Raw genomic sequence first — 22,382 nt, 5'->3', positions numbered from 1 at the left:
TCTTTTAAGACTACACTGTAACCAAACAGTGGGTTTACCCCTGCAAGAGCAGGTGGAGAAGGAGGGAAGGATAAGCATTAGGGTAGGAGCAAGCCTTTCAATGAAAGGTCATGAAACCATATTCCAACTGTAAGTGAAAAAGGCTGCCTCATGACTTGATTCCCAACTCTTTTTTTTTTTATCCACCCAGCATCAGGACTCTAGTCTTACCTTTGAGCTGTCATTAGACAGGAGCACTAGCGCTCAGATTTTGAGAATTTGCTCAGATTTTGAGAATTTTATACAGCAAATGCAGAAACAGTTTAAAAAAAACTTGGAGAGTTTAACAAAAATGTGACAACCTAGTTCTCAGTCTTATTCTGTGAGTGTAAACTAGTACATGGCATTTTGCCACCCAGCAAGGCTTGCAGATAAATAATCAATGCTTTCAGATTTCAGTATGTCCCTTTTCTAGAGAAAAGCTTAAAATTCGCACTTCTAGTTGTGCATCTCACCACATACTTAAAATATGACCATGAACACACAGGGGAAAAAACTTAGCAATGAAGTAAAAGTTACATCTCATTTTCTTCATTGGGAACCGAATTTCTACCTAGGTACTTCATTCCTGGCTTCACAAAAGATGCATCAACACCAGTCATCTCTGGAACAGACCTGAAGAACATGAATTCTTCCATCTGCATTACATGAATTAACTACTTCACTCAAAATGAAGTAAAGAGACAGCGAAAATTTGGAGCTGACAGTACAGCAGTATGACGGCACAAAATATCCTTATTAATGGTAAATAAGGCAAGAAGCAGCTTTGTGCTTGGTATCTCAATTTATCCATCACGTGTCTAAATCGAGCATAATAGCTCTTATTTCATAAGGCTTTTGTCCACAGAAAATGTGGTGTGTGGGGTGCCAGATTCATAGTCAGAAAGCAGATTCAGTAAGTATCTATTTTTGTCTTATAACTGACTAAGGAAAGGAAAGGAAACACATACAAACAAGGTGCTTAAAAAGAGATCATGCAGGATGTGCTTAGTCACAGGAACACACACCCTCAAGTCCCAACAGGTTAAACTCACCCTGCGTGCTGGTCACATCCAGAAGCTGACCTTGAGGAATAATCACTTGCGCCATTCCTGGCTGGGCAGAAGGAATGACATGCAGCACCTGTCCATTTTCTGACTGGCTAGCAACAATCATCTGTAACGCAATCACACAAAAGCATGAATGGCACCAGTTTGTACGGTCATCATCATGCAGCACAACTGGGCTTGCTTATTACCAGAACAGGAAATATTTTGGTTGAAATTCGGGCCTGTAAATTAACTTGATTTCACATAATAAGGAAACTGCCTACTTATTGTCAGTTGCTTAAAATTACTTTCCCCCTTTTAAAATAACCCTTCAATTGATTAAAGGAGAAGAAAAAAAACAACTTACCAGATTCTACAATGAACTACACATTTATTTGAAATTTACAACACTATTATTAAAGCTATCAAAAACCTGAAAGCCATTCATAGCTGGATTCACTGTAACCCCATTCATGGACTAGCAGAATTAAACACAACATATAAAAATTTTTACTTTTAACCCTAAGAAACTGACCTCTATAGGCAACATTTTATGCAAAAGCAGATACAAGAAAAGCTCCAGGACTTTAAAAAAAATTGTAAATGAAATCTCCTAGAATTCTGGAAAACTTAAACAAATCCTTATGGTAAATTTTCCCATAACTACCAAGGATTTGTTCCCAACAATGTTATAAAACCTAGAATAACATAAAATATCATCTTGTTTCTGATTTATTACACTTTAAAAGGGTGAAGTGTGTTTTAGTGCCAGTACAACACATGCCAACCAAATCCTCTGGGTGAGAGAGTTACCGTTTTACAAAAGAAGTGTTAAGAATTACAAAGCGATGTTTTAAGCAAATTAGTTGGGGGAGAGGGGAGAAGAAGAGACATAATGGGTTAGCTTATTGCTAACGTTCCAATCCCCTCCAAAAAAACAGAGAGACTTATCCAAGGAATATCGAGAAAGCAGCAGCGGTAGAAGTACGAGATCTCATCACACAATAACATCCAGGCTTGATAATGAGAAAAGACATAAGTTGTTGTTTAACAAAATTAGTAACAGCTGGAGACAGGATTTGCCTACCTGAGGTAGGGCAACTGGAGCATGAACTGAACCACTGAAAAGTTTCACCTTGTTGCTAGAGATAAAGCTTGAATCCGCTGTTGTTACAACAAACAAGCACCAATGTAAGAGTTCTTCAAAGAGCTCCCTCGTCTGTGATACACCACCTGCCCTGTTTCAGACACACTCACCATCGGCGCACTGGGCCCTCCGAGGGGCTGCAGCTCACAGAGATGCTGCCCGGTTTGGTCTACCAGGTGGAACTCCTCTGCGGAGCGAGGCTGTGGCTGGGGTGGCCGCGCGGGCGCAGCCAATGATGAACTGCCCAAGAGGCGTACTGCGATAGGCAAGGCTGCAGGAGAGTCACTCTGTCCAAACAACGGATCCCTGGAATCCATGCAGGTTAGATGTTTTCACAGAGGAAACACAGTAAAATGTATTTTAATCTTGAGTAGCAATTTCTATGGGGGAAAAAAAAAAAAGAAAAAGAAAAGAGCGTTTAAAACCAGTGTGCTGTATTGTATACTCAGAGGGAGCTCCTGTCCTTCTGATCAAGAAGCTACTAGTTAACACTAGCAGTTCTATTTTTTTTTTTCTAATTCCATGCTGAAAATGTATTCATATTTCTGCTTCCTAGAACAAACTCTCTCTACTAAAGGGAAAGAAAATCCCTTGTGCCCAAAATCTGTTCCCCAAGACCACTCGTGACTTTAAAATATCTCAAGTCTACCCAGAAACTGAGAGAACTTATACCAAAAACAAAACTGTAAAACATCCACCAACTTGATTTGACTTCAAAAGAAATCCTAGATACTATTCCACTCAGCCTTTAGATGCATGCATTTAGCTATGAAGACAAAAAATCTCTATACACTTTCTTAATTCTTTACCACAGAAGAAACACAAGCAACACAAAACCACCAATTCAAGTCCAAGAATTACACAGTGCAAGATCAAGTATCAGATTTTGCAAGTCTCAAAAAATAGGTACTCAGAGCTTATTCTCATCAAGCTTGCAGCATCAAGGTCTTACAGCACATCCCATTTTCATTATGTTTACATGTTTAAGCACAAATATCTGTCTTGTTGAAACTGACAACTCAAATATTAAACATGTAAAAATAATGGAAAATAGGCAGCCCTTGTGTAAAATATCACGTCAGGCTGTCATTTGGCCAATGCAAGCAATGCAATTTGTTGCATCTCTTGCAGCAATCACACAAACAACTCTGACATTTCTGCTGCAAAAATTTGTAAACTACAAATCCAAAGAGTAGGGAAAAATGTTTCTAAATTTTTTATTAAAGTCAGACCTGGGCCAAGTAACCTCAAAAATTCTGCAGGTATAAATCTTCTGTGCCGAAACGGTCTACTGTAAACTACGCCAGAAAAGCAGCAACAAATAAATGGCACTAGTTTTGTGAAAGACATTGTGCAGAGACCGTAAGCACACTACTAAATGACTACCTGAATGATATTTTATGTTAGTTAGAAGTAATCTGCAGAACATTTATGCACAGAAATCTCTCTGACCAGGAATATCTAGCAACATTTGATAATAAATACATTAAAGACTGCCCCTCCCCAATAGCTACACAGATGTCCTGTGTCCCTGGATTCTTAATTGCCACATTTGGTCACTAAGCAATTTGACCTGATTTTCAAGTGTTCTGAACACTACTCCAAGGCATGTCATCAAGTATTCTTTTATTAAAGGATTTTGTTAACACAATAAAACCTATATTTCTTCAGCACTATAACAAGATCTATTGATACAATTACTAAAGGTTGTCATTACACATAACATCTGGATATTCATCAGTTCAAAACTGAATAGCACAAGAATCTAAGGGAAGGAACTTTTGTACTTTTTTAAAAAGACACAATGTATTACTATAAGGAAAGAAAAACCACGTTGATGAAATATCATACTGTAAATTCATCAGAGAGGACGTAAAGAAAGCATCTACAAAGACAGGACATTCATACCTCACCTGAAAAATCCGATCATTTGTTTCTGACTCTCCTGTACTATTACAGTTGCCTATGAACAAATCATTAGATCCTTCCATAGCGATGTCATGGTTAGCTCCATTTTCTTCCATTACAAGATGATCTGAAAAAAGTTACAAAAGTTTATTTCAGTCTTCTGTACTTTAGCCTCAAGCAAGACATTGCTGCAGGTTTTTGTTTTTTTTTTTTTTTGGTCTTACAAGTTTAGTCTTACAAGTTCTAACACCATTGCACGCTAACAGCAAAGCCCTCAAGAAACCCTTGCCTCTATCGCTTTACTACTTGCTGCAGAAAAATTTCAGTGTGTTGCTCTAGGAATATAGTGTAGCCTCTCGGATAAGACAATTTGTTTGACTTGTCATTGCACACACAGATAGAAAGCGCACATACACACTCTCATGATTTTCATCTAAATACATCCACAAGCACTCAACTAACAACCATACACATCTAGAGAACACTTGATATTTAAAGATATGCCAGCACTGCTTTACAAATATATCGGTCGTCTACTTCCATAATCAAGAGACAGGATTTGTGTTACCCAACTCTGTCATGCAGCCATCTCGAAGTAAATTACATTTGTTTTAAATGGTTATAAAACAACATATAAATGAAATAAAATTACTATTGTTAGCCTACAGCAGTAAGCTTTGGGCAGGAAACACACCAGATATCCAAAACAAAATTTGGCATTAATCAAGTGATGAAAGACAAAAAGACAGAGCTCCCAGCACTTTAGAGATCTACCTCCTATCCCAAAGAAAAGTACTTCAAGGAGCTCAGCTGCCCACTATAAACCTTCAAGCAAACAGAGAATATTGGACAGTGAATTGCCACATCTACAGGATAAGGCTTTCACCAAGACAGTGACCAATCCTAAATATTCATAAGCAACGAGACAAAATGACAAATTAACTTGGACCATACATTACTGGAGTACATATATGCTAAACTACACATAATATGCCAAACTGAATAGAAGAAAACTTAATTCCTGTAGTTTGGGGTGAGGGAGGGTGAAAGGTGTTGAGGATTTTTCCCTTCAGTATTTATTTTAAAGACAGGCAGCATTATACTACCACAAGACTCCTACCAGCTTTATCTTCTTCACCACACCACATAGTCAATTCCTTGAGATGGACTTTCTTGGCTGTGATATTTCAATCATTTACAGCTTTAGTAAGGAGAATGTAAAAGGCTAGAGAGTCACTTGAAAAGAACTGTACAACCCTGGAAGCACTCATTTATTTTGCTTTGCAAAGATATAAAGGACCACAGGCAAAGTAAATCCACATCTCCTTGGCTTTTGAAGATGAATAAAGCATTCTGCTGATACAAACAACATTGTGAGGTTAAGCTGCTCATATGCTCAATATACTAAATACTTTAATCTAAAGCAGATTTATTTTTCCATTCAATTTTCAAGTGATGACACTCCAAACCGAGTTCCAAATGAAGCTACCTCACGTTTACCAAATATTTTGTAGCTTTGGATCTGAGAACAATTATGAGATGTTTCAGTTAAAATGTCTGAAGCATGTTAGCAGCAAATGAAAAAAGGACAGAAAACTAGATTTCATCATCACTCAACCATTTCCCCTCAGTTAAAAGACATAAAGAAGATATGTCAGTTTTCCCAATGCAGCACATTTAGTTCTTTGAGATAAACTGAAGAAGTTTGCTCCAGAGATAACGATGGCATGTACCCTGAGCGTGCTGGAACCCGACTACAGAACATAAGGACGGCTGTACTGGGACAGACCAACGACACGAGTAGCCCAATATCCTGTATCTAACACTGGTTAATAATAAAGCTCAGGGGAAAAATGACAGCAGTAGGGTAAACATACAGTGATATTTATTCAGCTTCCTCTTAGAAGCAGCCCAGAAATACCTGAAGTTTTATCGGTTTTGCCCTGTGACTTTGTCTAATCACTGTTCTAACCCAGGCAAACCACTGGCATGCACATCGTACCGGACAATGAACTTCATGGTTTAATCATCCAGGTTTCGTTAACCTAAGTGCTGTGTAACCCCAAACAAAACAGATTTTTTTTTTTGTCTTAAGGAAATATACTTTTACAGATACAGTACAAGTACATACATAGTTAAGAAATTTTATAGTTGTAGAAATATTGCTAACAAATTCCCCAAACGAAACAGTTAAATCCTGTATACATATATATGTATGAATATTTTGTCACGAATGAGTAAATAAGATACAAGTATCTCTTCTTTTCATAAACACTTTACATAAGTGCCACAAAAATTTCCAATGTTACACCATTGTAGCCCACATTTAACAATGGGCTGAAGGAGAAATGCGGGAGTTTAATGTTAGTGTAAAACGGAATCAACCGCTGTACCCTCAGTGCACACATCAAACAGGCAGCTCTCCATGCCTCAGCTTTAGCCTTAATGCAACTCCACCCAAACCACTCTGCAGGCTGCTCTCCGTGAAGTCCACTACTCCGTGAAGTCCACTACTCCAAGGCCATTACCAACTGAAGGGTGAGTGCATTTTGACACCATAGGACTGCTTCCTTCACCCTGCCTCCATTTGGGAAGGACTTTGCTCAAAATAAAGGGAAACCTGGCCATTGCTATCCTTGGTTCAAGTCTACAAAGAGAGCAAGCAGCCACAGAAACTGCTAGCACAGGCAAATATGATAACCATTGTAAGCATTTTATGCAGGGTCTTACAGACAGGATCCTCAAGAGAGCAAAGAGTATGCGCTGCAATCTAGCCTACCATCAGTGGTTCACTTCCAAAGACAAACGCACCGATAGTTCAAGATCATTTAGCAAAACACAAAAGGCAGTCCCATCTCCATTTATTTAGCCATCAAGAACTCCCACGATAACACAGCTGCAAAGCCAGGGGCACCTCTTGCAACGCTAGGCTCTCACTGACTGTCATCCACAGACACAACTTGTATAACATCAGGTACTCTCAACAGGAACAGGATTTCAATGCCCACTCTGAGGTGAACCTTTCTCATAATGGTTGCAATCTCCTCTCGAATCCAGAAGCCCACATACTGATTCTTAATATATAAGCTTTTAAAGACACTAACAGAAAAGTCAAACTACCATTACTTTAAAATCCTGTTATTGACCAGTCACATCTCCGCCCTGCCTTAAGGCAGAGTATTAGATTTCTGTACTTTGTTGTCTCCGATTCTTTATTCTATGGTAATAGCTATACCTACCAACTAAAAGCAGTTCCAGCCTGACATAATTTTAAGACCTTGTATGAATGCTTACTTCTGCCTTCCCTCAGTTACGAGGCCTCCTTGTGAAGGCAACATGCAGCCAGATCTCAAAGGGAAGTACTGCCTTTCAAAATCCCAGAGCTAATTATTTTAACACTGAGTCATTATTGCAAGATTTTAGTCATGAGAAGAAAAACCTAAACTGTAAAAAACAGGTAAGTCCATTGTGATAATAAGCACACCCTAGCTAGGAGTACTCTGTCGGGGCAGGAAGGAGGAAATTCTCTTACATTTTTCAAGCTTCAAATCTTCATTGCATGCCCATTTAAAAAAAAAAAAATAATCAAAGCTTTATGTGCAAGTTCATGTTTTCAGCACTTCTGATAGCAATATTGCCCATTCTGGTTTTAATTTATACTTCTTGACAGGAAATACATACAGTTGAATGCCTCACCAACAATCTTTTTTGTGTTTTCCATGAAATGTTTCAGAGGTTTTATAAAAAGATTTAAGATAATTGCATAGCTTACAACAAGCAAACACTCTCTCTGAAACAGCTACCTCTGGTGACATTTCTCTACCACCATTATGAAGGGCACGAATCACAGTAAAACATAACAGAAAGGAAATTAGGACATAGTGATACCCTCAGGTAAATGGGTTACAATTAGCTTTATATTGACTTGTATCAGGTTTAAGATTTAGCTTATCTCTGTCATGGAAGAGCAGGCAGATAGTATTAAGAATGCACAGATCTGCGGACTCCTGCTCTAAAAGGTTTCTCAAGTAAATCACTTTTGTGTAGCTAGCACACGTATTTGGAAAATGCACCTGTGTCAATTACTCTGACAAACAATGTTAGATCTTTTAAGTACACTTAAGAAATGAATGAGATTTCAGAGTCTCACAAAACATCAAGCCTCAACACCTGCCCGCTCCAACAGGTTGCCCGGACCTGAATCACCACACAGGGAAAGCTCCACTCTTCCCCGAGGGGCCACAAGTTAACTGTCAAAAAGGCAGGGAAAAAAAAGATATATAAACCAAGCGCACGGCAGGTAGGTAGTCACACAAGCAGCCTTCTCCCAAAAAATCAAATCCACTCACAGCTTCTTTTAGCGTCCACTGCATGTGGGGTTTATTACTTTTAGTGGGAAGGTTACTGTTGATGGGTCACTTTACATGCACAGAAACACAACCCAAGTTACACCACGAAGACACAGACCAAGAAGAACGCCGCAGCCCCACACGGGGAACTACTCACCGCCGCGGGGGCAAAGCCGCTACCGCGCCCCACCGCCCGGCCGGGGGTGCAGCAAGGCGGCCCCCGGCTGAGGGGGAGGCACCGGACCCCCGCCTCCAGCGGCGCATGGGCCTGCGAGTGCCCCACGCTCCGGCCCTGAGGGGAACGGGGGGGCACCCCGTCCCCTGCGCCCGCCGCCACCCCCCCCCCCCCCCGTCACACCCCGCCGCACCACAGCCCCGGGGCGGGACACACAAGCGCGGGCCCCACCCGCTGCTCTCCCGGGGGGGAAGAGCGCGGCACGGCCCACGGCGGCACGGTCGTGCCGCCGTGGGCCGTGCCGCGCTCTTCCCCCCCGGGGAGCGGCGGCGGATCCAGAAGAGCTCTACTCAACCGCACCTCGGTTCCCTCAGGCGCCGCCATGCAAACCGCCCCTCAGCGCACGCGCCCTCGAGCCGGGAAGGAGCGCGCGCGGAGGGCGCCGGGAGAGGTGGCGGCGCGCGGCCTCTCGGGAGCCGGGGCGCGCGGGGCAGGCTGGGCGTTGTGGTCTCCACGGTAACGCGGCCGCGTGGCGCAGCGGCAGCATGGCGCAGCTCACGGCGCGGTTCCGCACCGAGAACCGCCGGTGAGGGGAGGCCCGCCCGGGGTGGGGGTGGCGGGGGTGTGAGGTGGGGGTAAGGCGGAGGCGGTAACGGCGCTGTGTGCCCGCAGGTACGCCGTGGAGGATGTCCCCTTCTCGGTGCCCGCGGCCTCCGAGACCACCGACCTCAGCCACCTCATCAACAAGCTGCTGGCGGCCGGTAACGGTAGGTGCCGGGGCGGGGGCGGCCGCTTCTCCCAAGAGGGAGCTCAGAGCAACCCCGAGCAGGGGCCTGTCCTTCAGAGCCGCTCTGCCGAGAGGTGACGAGTTCCGCTTCATCCCCCTGTTTCTGGCCAGGCGCCCCAGGGCAGGGCGCAGGCTGCGGCTCTGCCATGAGCTGCCCCACGCCACTCAGGGTCGTGCTTTGGCTGAAGTCGGCCCGTTGCACTGCGTGGTGCCGCAAGCGGGGCGGCTCAGGGCGGGCCTGGCGAAAGAAACGTGCTGTCGGGGTCAGGAGCAGCATCCTGGCACCCACAGGCCCCTCGGTGGGCTCAGGCTTCAGCCTGAGCCGGGCCTGCCCTGATGTTTTGGGCTGGGTGTGCAGAGTAAGGCCCTCTTTGAGCTTGATCTGAAACTCAGCAGATGCCAGTGCTGGTGGGCAGTCCCAGGAGAACCGCTCCAAGGGCTGGATTAGTGTGTGCCCAGCACCGCAGACCAAGCTGCCCCCACAGATCGGAATGGAAGTGTTCCCCAAAACCTGGGAAAAGAACTAATGAAACCGAAGGCTGGGTTTTTATGAAAGGCTTTTTTTATGAAAGGCTCAGCCGTTCTGTCAGCACTAGCTGAAATGGGCCTGACTGACTTGAAAGATTTTTGGGGGAAAGACGCCTGTGCCATGTTATTGAAAAATCCCATTTTCTATAAGAAACTAGACTAATTGTATCTTAACCTGCTGAGATTTCTGCGTGTTGCTTTTAACCCATGAAAGTGCAAACGACCTTGAATAGAAAACTAGTGCACAGTGCAATGCTCTTGTCAAAATGTGGGGCCTTTGTCAACTATGCCATTACAGAGGGAGAAATACGAACCAAAAATTCGTAGGATTTTCCTATTGCTGCCTCAAATACAGTGCTCTAGCTAGTGATGACAAAGATGTGGGCTAGCAGTGGCAAGCTCCATACAGAAAGTGATGAGGTGCCACTGGGGTTTGATTAGACGTAGCTACAGAGAAAAGGATTTAGAAATTAATATGTTAATAATAAGAGGCAAACTTAACTCTTTGAACCCCAACAGCAAATTTTCCTTCTCTCTTAACTCACAGAATCCTGTGAAATTCATGGGCTGCCCACTAAAAACTGGAGAAGAAACCAACTGTTTTGTAGAGTGGGGTTTTTTTGTTTGTTTTTTTTTAACCTTTTGCTGGCTCCATTCTCCTGAACCATTCACAGAATGATGCTGTACTTGATGGTATCAAACAGTGACACCTGAACACAGATTCTTTCTAAATTTTTTTCAGCGGATCTCAAATATGTGGAATTTGACTTCCTTATCAATGGCCAGTTCTTGCGTATGCCGCTTGTCACGCACATGGAAATGGAAAATATCTCCACGGTAAGTCATACTCAATCTCTCCCCGTCTTGGACAGTAGAACAGATTTAGCCAGTTTACTTCAATTTGATTTAGGTATTACACTGTCATCCTGACTAGGTAGATTTCCTTGCTCAGTTTTATTTCTTTTCTGACTTTCCCAGGAGAATTCCCTGTATGTTCAAATCCATTCTGAACTGCAAAGTGATTAGAGAGTATGGGACTGTGCAAGGAACTTCATTATCCAATCTGTTGTCTGTATACAGTTCAGAGAGAAAATTCTTGTCTTATTCAGTTCATCATTAATATATTTTTGTCTCCTACTCTATTAGTTACATTGGGGAATAATGGGAGAGGTTAGTAGTACCTCTAGAAAATGTTGTGAAGTATTTTAGACACCAGTTTTATATGGGTAAATACAGAAAAATAAGAACCTGAGAAGAATGAAATTATTTGCTGTTGCTTCCAGCTTGCTATTAATAGTAATCTGATTAAAAATATGGAAAGCAATATAATTCAGAGACTTTTTTCTAAAGACTTTAATTCCACTAACATGGCAAAGGACTTGGATACCAAGATCTTCGCCCAATGAACTGGTATATTTACACCACACTACAGTTAAATATTACTGTTATTGATTAAAAAAAACAACAACAACACACTAAATAAGCATTTTGTCTGTGAGCTCAGGAAGAAGTGGTGGAAATAGAGTATGTGGAGAAATATATGGCCCCTCAGCCAGAGGAATGCATCTTCCATGATGACTGGATCAGTTCTGTTCAAGCCACTGAAGAATGGTACTGCACTAAGCCAATTCTAAGTTTTGTCTTGCTTATTCCTGTTGTGTGCAGAGGACTCCATGGTGTCAAATGGAGTGCTATTCTGTCGCTTTAATAATTTGGGGCTTTTTTTCCCCCCTTCTTTGCTCTGCTTTTGTTTTTTTTTTTAACCTGTCAAGTCAGTCACCTACTTGCTTTTGTAAGCAGTTCAGTTTTAGCATCTCTATTCGATGCTGACAGTGACTTTAACACAAGTAGAAAACAGCTAGAGTCACTGAACATGAGATACTGTTAATACAAATGGATAATACAAATGCTGTTTAGTATTCTTTCTCTTAAAGGACAGCAAGATTTCCTTATCTCTCTTTTTAACTTAAACCCTTGACTTCAAATGTGACATTCATTAGCAACAAATATAATAGTGTACCTTTATGCAGAGCTTTGCTTTAAAAAAAACAACCAACCATAGTTGTCCTTTTCTACTGTATTTTCACATCCATTTTCCAATCAACTAGGTAATGTTTCTATATTAAGTAATGGTTTGAAAATGCTTTGAGATCCTCCAGTAACATACCACAAACAACAAATGATCTTTTATTTTTAACAACATAAGCGATCTTAAGTCTCACCTACCAGAATATGCTGTACTTGCATTGCTTTTCTTTTTGGCCTGTACTCCTAGCCTTGCAGTTGTAGGTTTTAATGAAGCTTTGCTCTGTAACAAAAAGATTTTTTTACTTTTCCAAACTCTCTCTTTTTTTTTTTTTTAACACACAAAGTAGCTTTATTTTGAATTCATTTCAGTTAACCAATTACTATGCTAATATTTTTCCATGTTTCTCGTTGAGGCTTTTTTTTCATAAAAACATTGTTGGTTTTAAAGATGATAATTTTTCAAATTCTGTACCCTGTAGGATATTAACTGGCTGCTACGATCAGACTGCACGAATCTGGTCTTTGGAAGGAAAATCCGTCATGACAGTAGCTGGGCATACAGAAGTAGTGAAGGATGTGGCATGGGTGAAGCAAGGTCAGTATATATTAGGGGAGTAATAATAGTTTGATTTTTTGGGGGAGAAATGTCAGCATTCCTTAACCATGAATATTTAACTATCTAAATGCTACAATTATTTCGATCTCTGTCAGTGGTGTTAGAAATGAAGCCATGGTGAGAGTAAAACAGTCCTTTAACAGTAATGAGTATGCTTAGTTTAACATGTACATTGTCTATCCACCTTGCAGTCTTCATTAGCAAATACTGGTATGTATATTTATATTAATTGTACTTGCAGGGTAACATGAATGTAAACTGAGATATTGTACGAGTTTCTATCTATCTGCTATTTCTTCTTTGACTAGAACAATTATATATAGACTATAAAGACTTTGGAAAGCTGAGTTGCGTGTGAACATCACTTTTTTTCTTCCTCAGATAGTTTATCGTGCCTGTTGCTCAGTGCTTCTATGGACCAAACTATCCTGCTATGGGAGTGGAATGTGGAGAAAAACAAAGTGAAAGCCCTTCACTGCTGCAGGGGACATGCTGGGAGTGTAGACTCCATAGCTGTTGATTGCACGAGAACTAAAGTGAGTGACTCCTGGAAAGAAATCTCTGTCTTTTGGGGTGTTAGCAGCCTGTATCTCAAAAATTGTCTTTTTGTCCCTGCATAGGTACTAGTCATCATGTTATTATGAGTGACACACTGTTAAGTTTCCAGTCTTGTTATAAATGGTGGTTACTGAGGATTAGGAGTGCTATATCAACACTAGGCCATCTTTTCAAAGGGATGCACTTAACCTCTAATATCACAAAAAGCTGAAGGTGACTTTAGATAGCACAAGCCATTATACTGCCACTTTTGACTTCTGTGAGTGAAGTTGAATGTTTATTTTTAAGTAAATTTTACTTTTAACGCACATGAATTTTGCGTTATAATGAACTCTTTTCAAATTTGACCTAAATTTTCACAGTAGTTTTGGTGAGGAAAAAATTTCCAGAGTGATACTCAGAAAAAGCAGGTGGTAGAATAGGTCAGGTCCTTTCCCTTTATCCAGGAATTCAACAGGTAAGAGCATTCACACCAAAGGTGGAGTCATTGCTCCCAGCTTGACTCAATATCAGACAGGTTAAAGTCAAACATTTTGGTGCTGAAGGAAATAAAGAGATATTTTGTAGATAATTTTCCTGCAAAGAAAGGAAAAAGAATAATTTGATCTATGCCAAACTTTTTTTTTTTTTTTTTTTAGGAGCCCAGCACTGTTCTTCATGTGTTATAACCCACTGGTTAATTTTTTAAGCAGGAAGTGTATTTAGTATGGCTTACAAGGTGTGTCTGGATCGACTTTTAACAAAATGTTTCTGTTCATACAGTTCTGCAGTGGGTCCTGGGATAAGATGTTAAAGATCTGGTCTGCAGGTAAGATAAGTGTAAGCTGGGATTCTTGGCTCTCTTAAAAAAACCTGTGCTTGCAACAACCTGAAAGATGAATATCTGAATACTTTACGAAAATTTGAGTCTGTAATATTAAAAACAAGCTAGAACTTTTTTTTTTTTTTTTTGTAAGCTTTGTAAGGCTATACATCACTATATTAAGTTACTGGTTTGGTTGGTAACGCAATTTCAGATATGGTTATCAACTGCATGCTGATGTTTATTTTATTCAGAACATACTGCTTTATCTCTTTTGTTTATTTTTAATGGATTTATATAAATATGCAGGTTTCAGTATAGACTTCGTACAAATCAAAAGTCTGTGGGTAATTTTCCTGTTCTATTATTGACACCACAATATGGAGGAGAGTAAGATGACCAGGCCTTCTCTAGAAATGTAGACTAATCCCATTTGATCTGAATGCTTTCTTTCACTGTTCAAGTCATATTCTTTCAGTTTGGGAGTATATATGTAGGTATTGTATCTAAAAGAAAGATTGTGTTTATCACACATGTGAATTACTGTTGGAAGATTCCATGAGTAAGGACGGTCTTAAAAATTCATTGGACTTCATCTTAAAACTGTGTGACCTGGAGAATATCACTTTATTTGCATTCATTTTCCTCTTGCTCAAAATGGAGATAATACTGATCTGATCAGAGGTGTAAGGTTAAAATATTCATGCACCATAGACAGGTTACGTACTGTAAATATGGGGTTTTGCTTAATTACTTATATGGAAATGCAATTCAAAAGCCCCTAGATCAAGTCTGACTGTCTTCTGTCGCAGTGCCTACGGATGAAGAGGATGAAATGGAAGAAGCAGCTAACAGACCACGGAAGAAGCAGAAAACTGAACAGTTGGGACTAACAAGGGTAAGATGAGCTCCACGTTTGTCCAGGATTTTATTTTAGAAGAGTGGCCACACAAAATAATTTCTCTTTTTTAAAAGTAACTATGTGAAAACTTCTGGTGATATGTCTCAGGCTGATCAGACACATAGTTTTAATTGTTGAAAGAATAGATTTTTTGACAATATTCAATCTACTCTCCTCTCACCTTTAAATTCTAGACTCCCCTGGCAACCCTCTCTGGCCACACAGAAGCTGTCTCCTCTGTGCTGTGGACAGATGCTGAAGAAATTTGCAGTGCATCGTGGGACCACACCATTAAACTCTGGGACGCTGAGACTGGAGATCTCAAATCAACTTTGGTGAGATCGTTATACTTTGTCTGTAGGTTCAGCGGAAGTCCAGCTCAAAGAAAATAGTTGTGCAAAATAGTAGCACCTCTCTGAGAGTTACTATTTTCTTTTCTGACAGACAGGAAACAAAGTGTTTAATTCTGTCTCCTACTCACCACTGTGTCGACGCCTCGCATCCGGGAGCACTGACAGACATATTAGACTATGGGATCCTCGCAGCAAAGGTGAGCTAAAACACATATGCTCTCAAAGTTGTTTTTTCAAAATCAGAACTTCTCCCTGTTGGGAGACATCTCACAAACTGTTTTCTGGTCTCTTTGCTTGAAACAAGCCATTTAGGGGCTTTTATTAAGTGCAAAGATTACATCTATTTTCTGTAATCCAGTGCAAGACTTCTTGTGATTTCTCACCTAAAAATTTAGATAACTAACTTGGCTTAGGTTCCCCCCCCTTTTTTTTTTAAACTTACTAATGAATGCTCAACTGTGCAGTTGCAGGTCTGGATTTTTTTTTTTTTTGTAAGGTTCACACCTAAGTTGGTCGGACCATCATTAAAGTGAAGTAGTAGTCAGTTTGTTAAGATAGAGTGGTGCCATGTTCGACAGGATTGCGGATAACTTAGGACTGAGCCTACTAGATTTATTTCATATACTGTTTAGTTGTTTAGCTTCTATAAATCTAATCCAGAGTTTAACAGTAGTATTTCTTATATGTTAATAATAAAAGCTTTTTTTTGTTGTTCGCTTTTTTCAAAAGTCTTTGAAAAGAGAGTTTAGTGACAAGAAAATACATTCTGAGGTTGGTTTGTTTTGGTTTGGTTTTTTTTTTTTTTTCCTCCAGAACTTGTGTGGCTTTTATTTTTGTTTAAAGTTCACTTTGATTCTTAAAGTTAGAATTACTGGTGGGAGAAACACTTACCTTGAACACAAATATGTTGCTGACTGCTTTTCTCACTGGATTTTGTATGCATCTTAGAAGTGCTGGTTTCAGTTGGCATCTACTGATGTCTTCCCCCCCCCCCCCCCCCCCCCCCCTTTTCTGTTCAGATGGCTCCTTGGTTCTCCTGTCTCTGACATCTCACACAGGCTGGGTGACATCTGTGAAGTGGTCACCTACCCACGAACATCAGCTGATCTCTGGTTCTCTGGACAACATTGTGAAGCTCTGGGACACAAGGAGGTAAAATAAACGTGTTCTTTGCTGTTCAAAGGCATGTAAGCTTACTGGGTCAGTTAACCTAATGAAATAGCAAAAGCAGTCTGAGACATTCATTGGAAACACCTGTGGTGTTTTTGAAAATCCTCTAGATTTTAGGAGTGAAGCATATAACGAAAGGGAGAAAAATACTTGTAGTCTACCAGAGGACCTGTGCTTTAACATCTGAGTGAGCTGTTTGGTGTTCCAACACAGGACTTACCTGGCGTTAACAGCAGCATTGATTGACACGCAGAAGGCAGCAACCATAACATTGCTGCTGGGATGAGGAACAGCAGAAGGTCTGCTAACAATTCCCCTATTTCAAGGAACAAAATATACTCTCTTTCTAAGGAATGAGCCTAACAGTGCGAAGTTTCACTTGATACTCTTTTCAGGCCTTTCATTACAAATTTCCAAGCAATGAAATGGTTTGCATTCAGAAGACATAAATGGCTTTTCTGGAAAACACACACAGTCGAGCAGCATCCACACACGGAAGAAGGAAACTATATAATAAACTGTTCCTAACAAGCAGATTGATTAAATTTCAGTCTCAAGGTAGTTTGCAAGCAGGTGAAAGACGTTGCTACTTTTCTCTTTGGGGGTGTAAGAGAGGTTAACACTGATATGATCAGCTCTGGAGAAAGCAGAGAAAACGTCACAGACGGTAGATACCTGTACTCTGAAAGTATTTATAACTGCTAGACCACATCTGTTTGATAGCATTGTGATAGTATTTCTTCCAGAGACTAATTCTGTTTTCTGTGATTGTTCACGTAACTTCAAATGTGTGACTGTAAATACCTGTGTTTTACCAGTTGCAAAGCTCCTCTGTATGACTTGGCTGCTCATGAAGACAAGGTTTTGTGTGTGGACTGGACAGAAGCAGGGGTAAGAACCTGAAGAACAAGTTACTCAATTTATATGGGTGGTGGTTAGGAAGAGGGCTAAAAGCAGTCATGGACTATTTTTTCCTTTATGCTTAACGATAGAAGAGAACAGGAAGTTTTAGTTGTGCTGTGGTTGATACTGGGTTGATAACTGGGTGTTATTGTCATACGCACTGCAGCACTTTCCCATGGTACTGTGCAAAGGAGTAGGATGGGAGTTTAAGCTCTGTAGCATTAAGTGGGCGTTACACTGATGTTCCAAACAAGGAGAGACATGAGAACAGCACCACACCTTGCTGAGAAAATACATGTTCTAAGGTACCATTTGCTGCCATGGAGACTAAAGCAGCAGCATGAACTGACAGCTGGGGCATGGCAGTACGTGTAGAAGGGGGGAAACTATATAATCCTCTATAGCAAGCTCTTCTGCTTGTAGTGGTACACACGTCTATAAAATGGGAAAACAACATTTTGCTGATGTTCAAGATTCTCAGTGTGGCTCCTGTTCTCAGTAAAAGGCAGGAAAAGCTTTAGAAATTTTCCTGCAAAAACTTTGCTTCTAATTTTAGGAGGAGGAGAAGAGACAAGGTTGCTTCTGCACTTTGATTCTGGGTTTTAGTCATGCGTTAACAGTTCATTATTCATTACTCATTACTTCTTTTTATGTCTTCAAAGGAAAGAAAATCAGTCCTCAACATTTGTGTAGGTATTTTGCTTAGTTCTGATATTAATCACAGTTTTCTTTTCCTCTCATCAGTTGCTATTGAGTGGAGGTGCAGACAACAAACTGTATTGCTACAGATACCCAGCTACAGCCTCTGATGTTGGAGCATGAAGGTCACCAGCCAGAAGACTTTAAAAAAAAAAAAAAAAAAAAGGATTTTTGCAGCAGTTGCTCTCTGTTAGCATCTCTACACAACCAACATGTGAAGAAAGGAGGTTTTTGTTGCTCAGGGAACTGTTGTTCCTGTTTTTTGTATTGGTAACCTATATCCATATTTGTCATGGAAAAATGGCAACAAGCAGTTACAAATATGATTAGTGTGAAACAAAGCAAAGGGCGTTTCCTCCCTTTTTGATGGCTTTGAATTAACATTTTTTAAATGACTATTTGTATAGCCCTTTTAATAAGGGGTAAACTGTTCCTGATACTTACAGAAAAATTACTCACTGGACTAAATTATTTTTTGAGTTTACCTGCTTTCCCTTGAGAAAAAAATAAAGCTTTTATCTACAGGTCATTGGTTTAGTGCTTCACTTCAGATAAAAATCAGACTTCAGCTCGCCTTTCAGTATGGCTGTTGGCAGTTCTTACAATTAGGTCCTTAATTGATGAACCCAGGCTTCTTTCTAGGCTGAAGACTTAGTATGTTTGCAGTGCAAATGGTATGATATAAAGGAACTTGACAGACTTACTGGCAGATGAAATATTCCATTTTTTGTTGCTCATAAGTTAGGGCTGTAAATTATGAGAACGTGCCTGCCTTGTGCCACAGCACATGTTATGTTGCAGTACAACTAATGTGGTATCTTACTCCTAAAAAGCAGCAGATGTATAGAAACAAGTGGAGGATCACACAGAGAAGGCGGAAGAAAAATTAATTTGTTCCTAGAAAAAATGGATACAAAAAGTTGCAATAGCTTTTAGGTTGGTAAGTACTATCCAAACATGCTCATTTTCTCTGCTGATGGTCTTGCTTTTAATTCAGCATTGAAATGAAAAAGCTATTGCTGCAGTTTGTTAGATGCCATATATGTGATGTTAAAACAGCAGTTTAACAATGTGGAAACCAAGCTTGAATATCCTCACTAATGTCTTAGCATTCAATAAATGTAAGACCCGTACAGCACAGTCAAGTCAAATGCTTAAATTGCAAGGTTAATTTTTCTTTGAAGAGTGAAAACTCTGACCTCCAGGTTTACAATACAGACAAGTTCTGAGTAAGCAGCTTAGGAAATACCAGACCAGCAAAACTATGGAGAAAACAGCAAGAGTACAGGGGAAGGATTTGTGATCCCTTGGCTCTGCAAGTAATGTACTGCAACTAATAGACTAACCTTTATTTACAAGGGCTGCTTACAAGGAATTAGTTGTCTTGCCATCATCTTATTATCCACGTGCACGTTCTTAGTACATGCTTCATTCTTTCTAAAGCAATATACACTATTCATACCTTAATAGAGCAACTAAGTATATTTTTTTCTTATTTAAACTTTACTCCTTTAAAACATTGCCTTCTATTTACTCCACAAACTGGAACTTGCAAATGTGGTGTGAGTAACGATTTTGTTTTGTAAACCTACCAAAAATACAAAGCATTTTTTGAGTAGGGATTTAGTATGTCCTGGAACATGCAGTATCCCTTCATCCCCACTACTACAGATTTGTATAATTTCACCTGCACATTTGTGCATATGCCAGTCTATTCTAGCCATCATTGGCCTAATATTCATAAAAGTTTAAAAAAAACTAATAATTTTTTAGTATGAAAATGGAAGAGAGTAATATCCTCTTTAGGTAATCCTTAATCCAATATACCTGACTTCTGGAGGTCTTAACCAAGTAAAGTTTGGAGATATTTTTAGTGGAAAGCAAGACAGTGAAGGAAGTTTGGAAACTAGTTTGCTTCATTTCTCTTCAAGACTCCCAGTCACCACTTAAAGTCTTGAGCTATTTTGTGTATTATAAGAAACATCCATTTTATTACTCTCTTTTCAGTTTTCCTTTCGGATAAATTATGCTTGAGCATAGCTTTTAGAATTACTGTGGTATTTTACAGTCAGCTAGCTGTGGAGCTCCTCCAGCCAATTAAGTAGTTGATAAAAATAAGTGGGTTCTCTTATATGCATATGTCTAAAGACTCATGAATGCAAGACAGGTAACATTAATATGGTTTTCTTGCCTTCCCAGAAAGATTTAAAAAACACTTTTTAAAAAGGTCATGTCAGTTGGACTGTCAGCTTAGCTTAGAAAGGTTAATATTATTTAGACTTAAGAAATCCCAGCTGGCATTAATTGTTCCAGCTTCAAACACTGAATCCATTAGATCTACTACACTTGTCACCTGTAGTAAATATACAGAGTGTAACTAGAAGGGTAGGTTTTAGTAGACCACAGTTCAGAAGGAGGAGGGGTTTTACACCCTCCTCTCACTTTGGGTTCTCTTATTTGGAAAAGTACTGTGTCAGACACAGAAAGAAGCAACTAAGTAAACCATATTAACGTTATGAAGTGGTATCAGCATAAGTACAACACCTTTTTGGAATGCATCTGTATTACCACTGTCTATAAATTATCCTAGAACCTGCAAAAATACTTTTTAGATTTGGCTGACTGACAGTTCTTTGGATAATCTGTAATCTTAATTAAAACATTTTAATAAGAATATTTGTTTTCCTCCAAACATGCAGTTCTTTCATTTAAAAATAATGATGTGAATGGCCAGCATGAGTTGATTTTGCAAAATTGCAAAAGAACCGAGTCAAAAACAAACTTAGTCTTCCAGAATCAAGGTGCTGATGGTGATTCTACTCTCAAAAATACTTTCCCCCCCAAAAAAAAAAAAACCCCAACATTTCTGCATATTGGTAGTGGCCTGGTAGCATAATATAGAAGAGTAAAGAACTTGTATGCACTAACAGTTTTCCTGAAACATCAAAGTGATACTGCAAGTGAGGAGAATAAAGGCAATAGTCAACTACTGCAAGCTTTACTCATTTTTTGTATCCATGGGGATGGGGGGTGGGTTTGGTTTTGAAAGGTTGTGCAAGAAATTATCCTCTTTCATCTTTGCATTCTGCACTGCCACCTGACGTAAACTTAACTTCACAAGCACACATACGCTGCCTCTAAACACAGTTCAAACAACGTAATGCGTTAAGACACAAGCATTAGTTTAAGACAAGGGCTCACCTGCTTGGTCCTTGGTTTAGGACCACTTCCATTTTCTGTTGATGTATTTGCTTTTCCCCAGCTGGTTCTTTCAGCTTTCTTCTTGCTTTGAGACTTTCATCTTTGCTTCTGGATGATTGCCATCGCTTTCCGACAGCCAGCCCTGGCAGAGCACTGGTTTTTCCTCTCTTCTTGGCATCTTGTTTAGTTTTTTAATCTTTAATTTCTCAGCCTTCTCTCAACTAGGAGATCGAATTAATAACAAGGGGAGGGGGAAGGAAACTGTAAATGTTCCAGTGAAAGTGACACACCTAAATCACCATGGGTGGATAATGCCATTCACCGTGGTGCCACCCGCCAGGTCAGCACCTTTTCCATAAACCATGCAGACCCCCACCAGGGAAGGGCACGTCAGCTCACCCACAGCACTGGGGACGGCAGCCTCAACCCACACGCCCGTCATGGCTTTAAGACCCCCGAACTCACCTCAGATACCTGCTCCCCAGTCAAATGCTTTGCTGCTGGACCCCCTGCTCTGGGTGTGAGCTGCTGAGGGGGTGCACCATGTGCTCTGGAGGCACAGGCGAGAGCAGGAGAGGACAGGCTGATAGGAGACTGTGGGTTGCTTAGGCTGCATTTTTTATGAGTTTGGGGCAAGGACACAGATCTCCAGCCAGCGCTGCTCTGCCTGTTCCTTTCAACATACAGCCCATAGCCTGGTGGTGAGGTTTTTCCTTCATGAAAATTAACTTACATGAAGTTTAAATGAGTTCTGTATAGGCTGATAAATTTCCAGTATAAACTCAACATACTTCCCTAGATTTCAGCACACATAGATTAGGAAATAGATCTAACTACATAGGCTTAAAGTGACTTCTACAATTTAAACAAAAATATTTCACAGAGCTTGGAAGGAAAAGACTTACATAGGAAAAGCAATACCCTTTTAATGAAAACTCCTGAGATACAAGGTTTTTTCCCATATTTTCTGTGACATTTCTGCAACAGAAAGTGCTAGATAGGCATACACAGAAATTCCCCAAAGGAAAAATACACACTTTTCTTACACTCTTAAGTTGATCTGTCTTAATTATCAACTTAAACATGGATATAAGTTTAAGAGTTTCAGAATTTTTACCGTTTTTCTCACCACTGAATTAACAGACGCTAGAAAAAAAAAGTGGTGATCAGATTTGGGCAGATCTGTTCCA

General features: G+C 40.3%; 2 protein-coding genes across 6 annotated transcripts in view; one reads left to right on the top strand and one right to left on the bottom strand.

Annotated features, from left to right (window-relative positions):
- The window catches only part of CARF (calcium responsive transcription factor), a 30,554-nt gene extending 21,383 nt beyond the window's left edge, over positions 1 to 9,171 (bottom strand). For 3 of the 5 annotated variants that reach the window (XR_015699294.1, XR_015699293.1, XM_087734629.1), the window contains exons 1-4: positions 9,007 to 9,171; positions 4,128 to 4,249; positions 2,325 to 2,594; positions 1,074 to 1,194 (exon numbers count right to left, since the gene is read on the bottom strand). Coding sequence is in view for 3 of the 5 variants with exons in the window: in XM_087734629.1 (XP_087590755.1) it covers positions 1,074 to 1,194; positions 2,325 to 2,531 (328 nt within the window). In the remaining 2 variants the exon portion in view is untranslated. Of the gene's footprint in view, positions 1 to 1,073; positions 1,195 to 2,324; positions 2,595 to 4,122; positions 4,250 to 8,628; positions 8,703 to 9,006 lie in introns of those variants that run through there. The other 2 variants (XM_087734632.1, XM_087734630.1) reach the window with 2 other exon arrangements.
- WDR12 (WD repeat domain 12) lies at positions 9,102 to 18,520 on the top strand. The gene is made up of 13 exons (XM_087734633.1): positions 9,102 to 9,232; positions 9,319 to 9,413; positions 10,704 to 10,798; positions 11,466 to 11,572; positions 12,469 to 12,584; positions 12,987 to 13,141; positions 13,926 to 13,971; positions 14,778 to 14,863; positions 15,061 to 15,201; positions 15,311 to 15,416; positions 16,239 to 16,371; positions 17,208 to 17,280; positions 18,037 to 18,520. Exons 1-13 carry the CDS (start codon positions 9,192 to 9,194, stop codon positions 18,112 to 18,114), a joined length of 1,272 nt encoding a protein of 423 aa, XP_087590759.1. The 5' UTR covers positions 9,102 to 9,191; the 3' UTR covers positions 18,115 to 18,520.
- The last annotated feature ends 3,862 nt before the right edge of the window (positions 18,521 to 22,382 follow it).

Source organism: Nipponia nippon, unplaced genomic scaffold, assembly GCF_047370975.1.
Source record: "Nipponia nippon isolate SJK-2023a ecotype South Korea unplaced genomic scaffold, ASM4737097v1 scaffold_5, whole genome shotgun sequence".
In the NCBI taxonomy this organism is placed as follows: domain Eukaryota; kingdom Metazoa; phylum Chordata; class Aves; order Pelecaniformes; family Threskiornithidae; genus Nipponia; species Nipponia nippon.
Note: the sequence above shows the minus strand (reverse complement) of the source record. Positions and strands in the feature narration are given on the sequence as shown.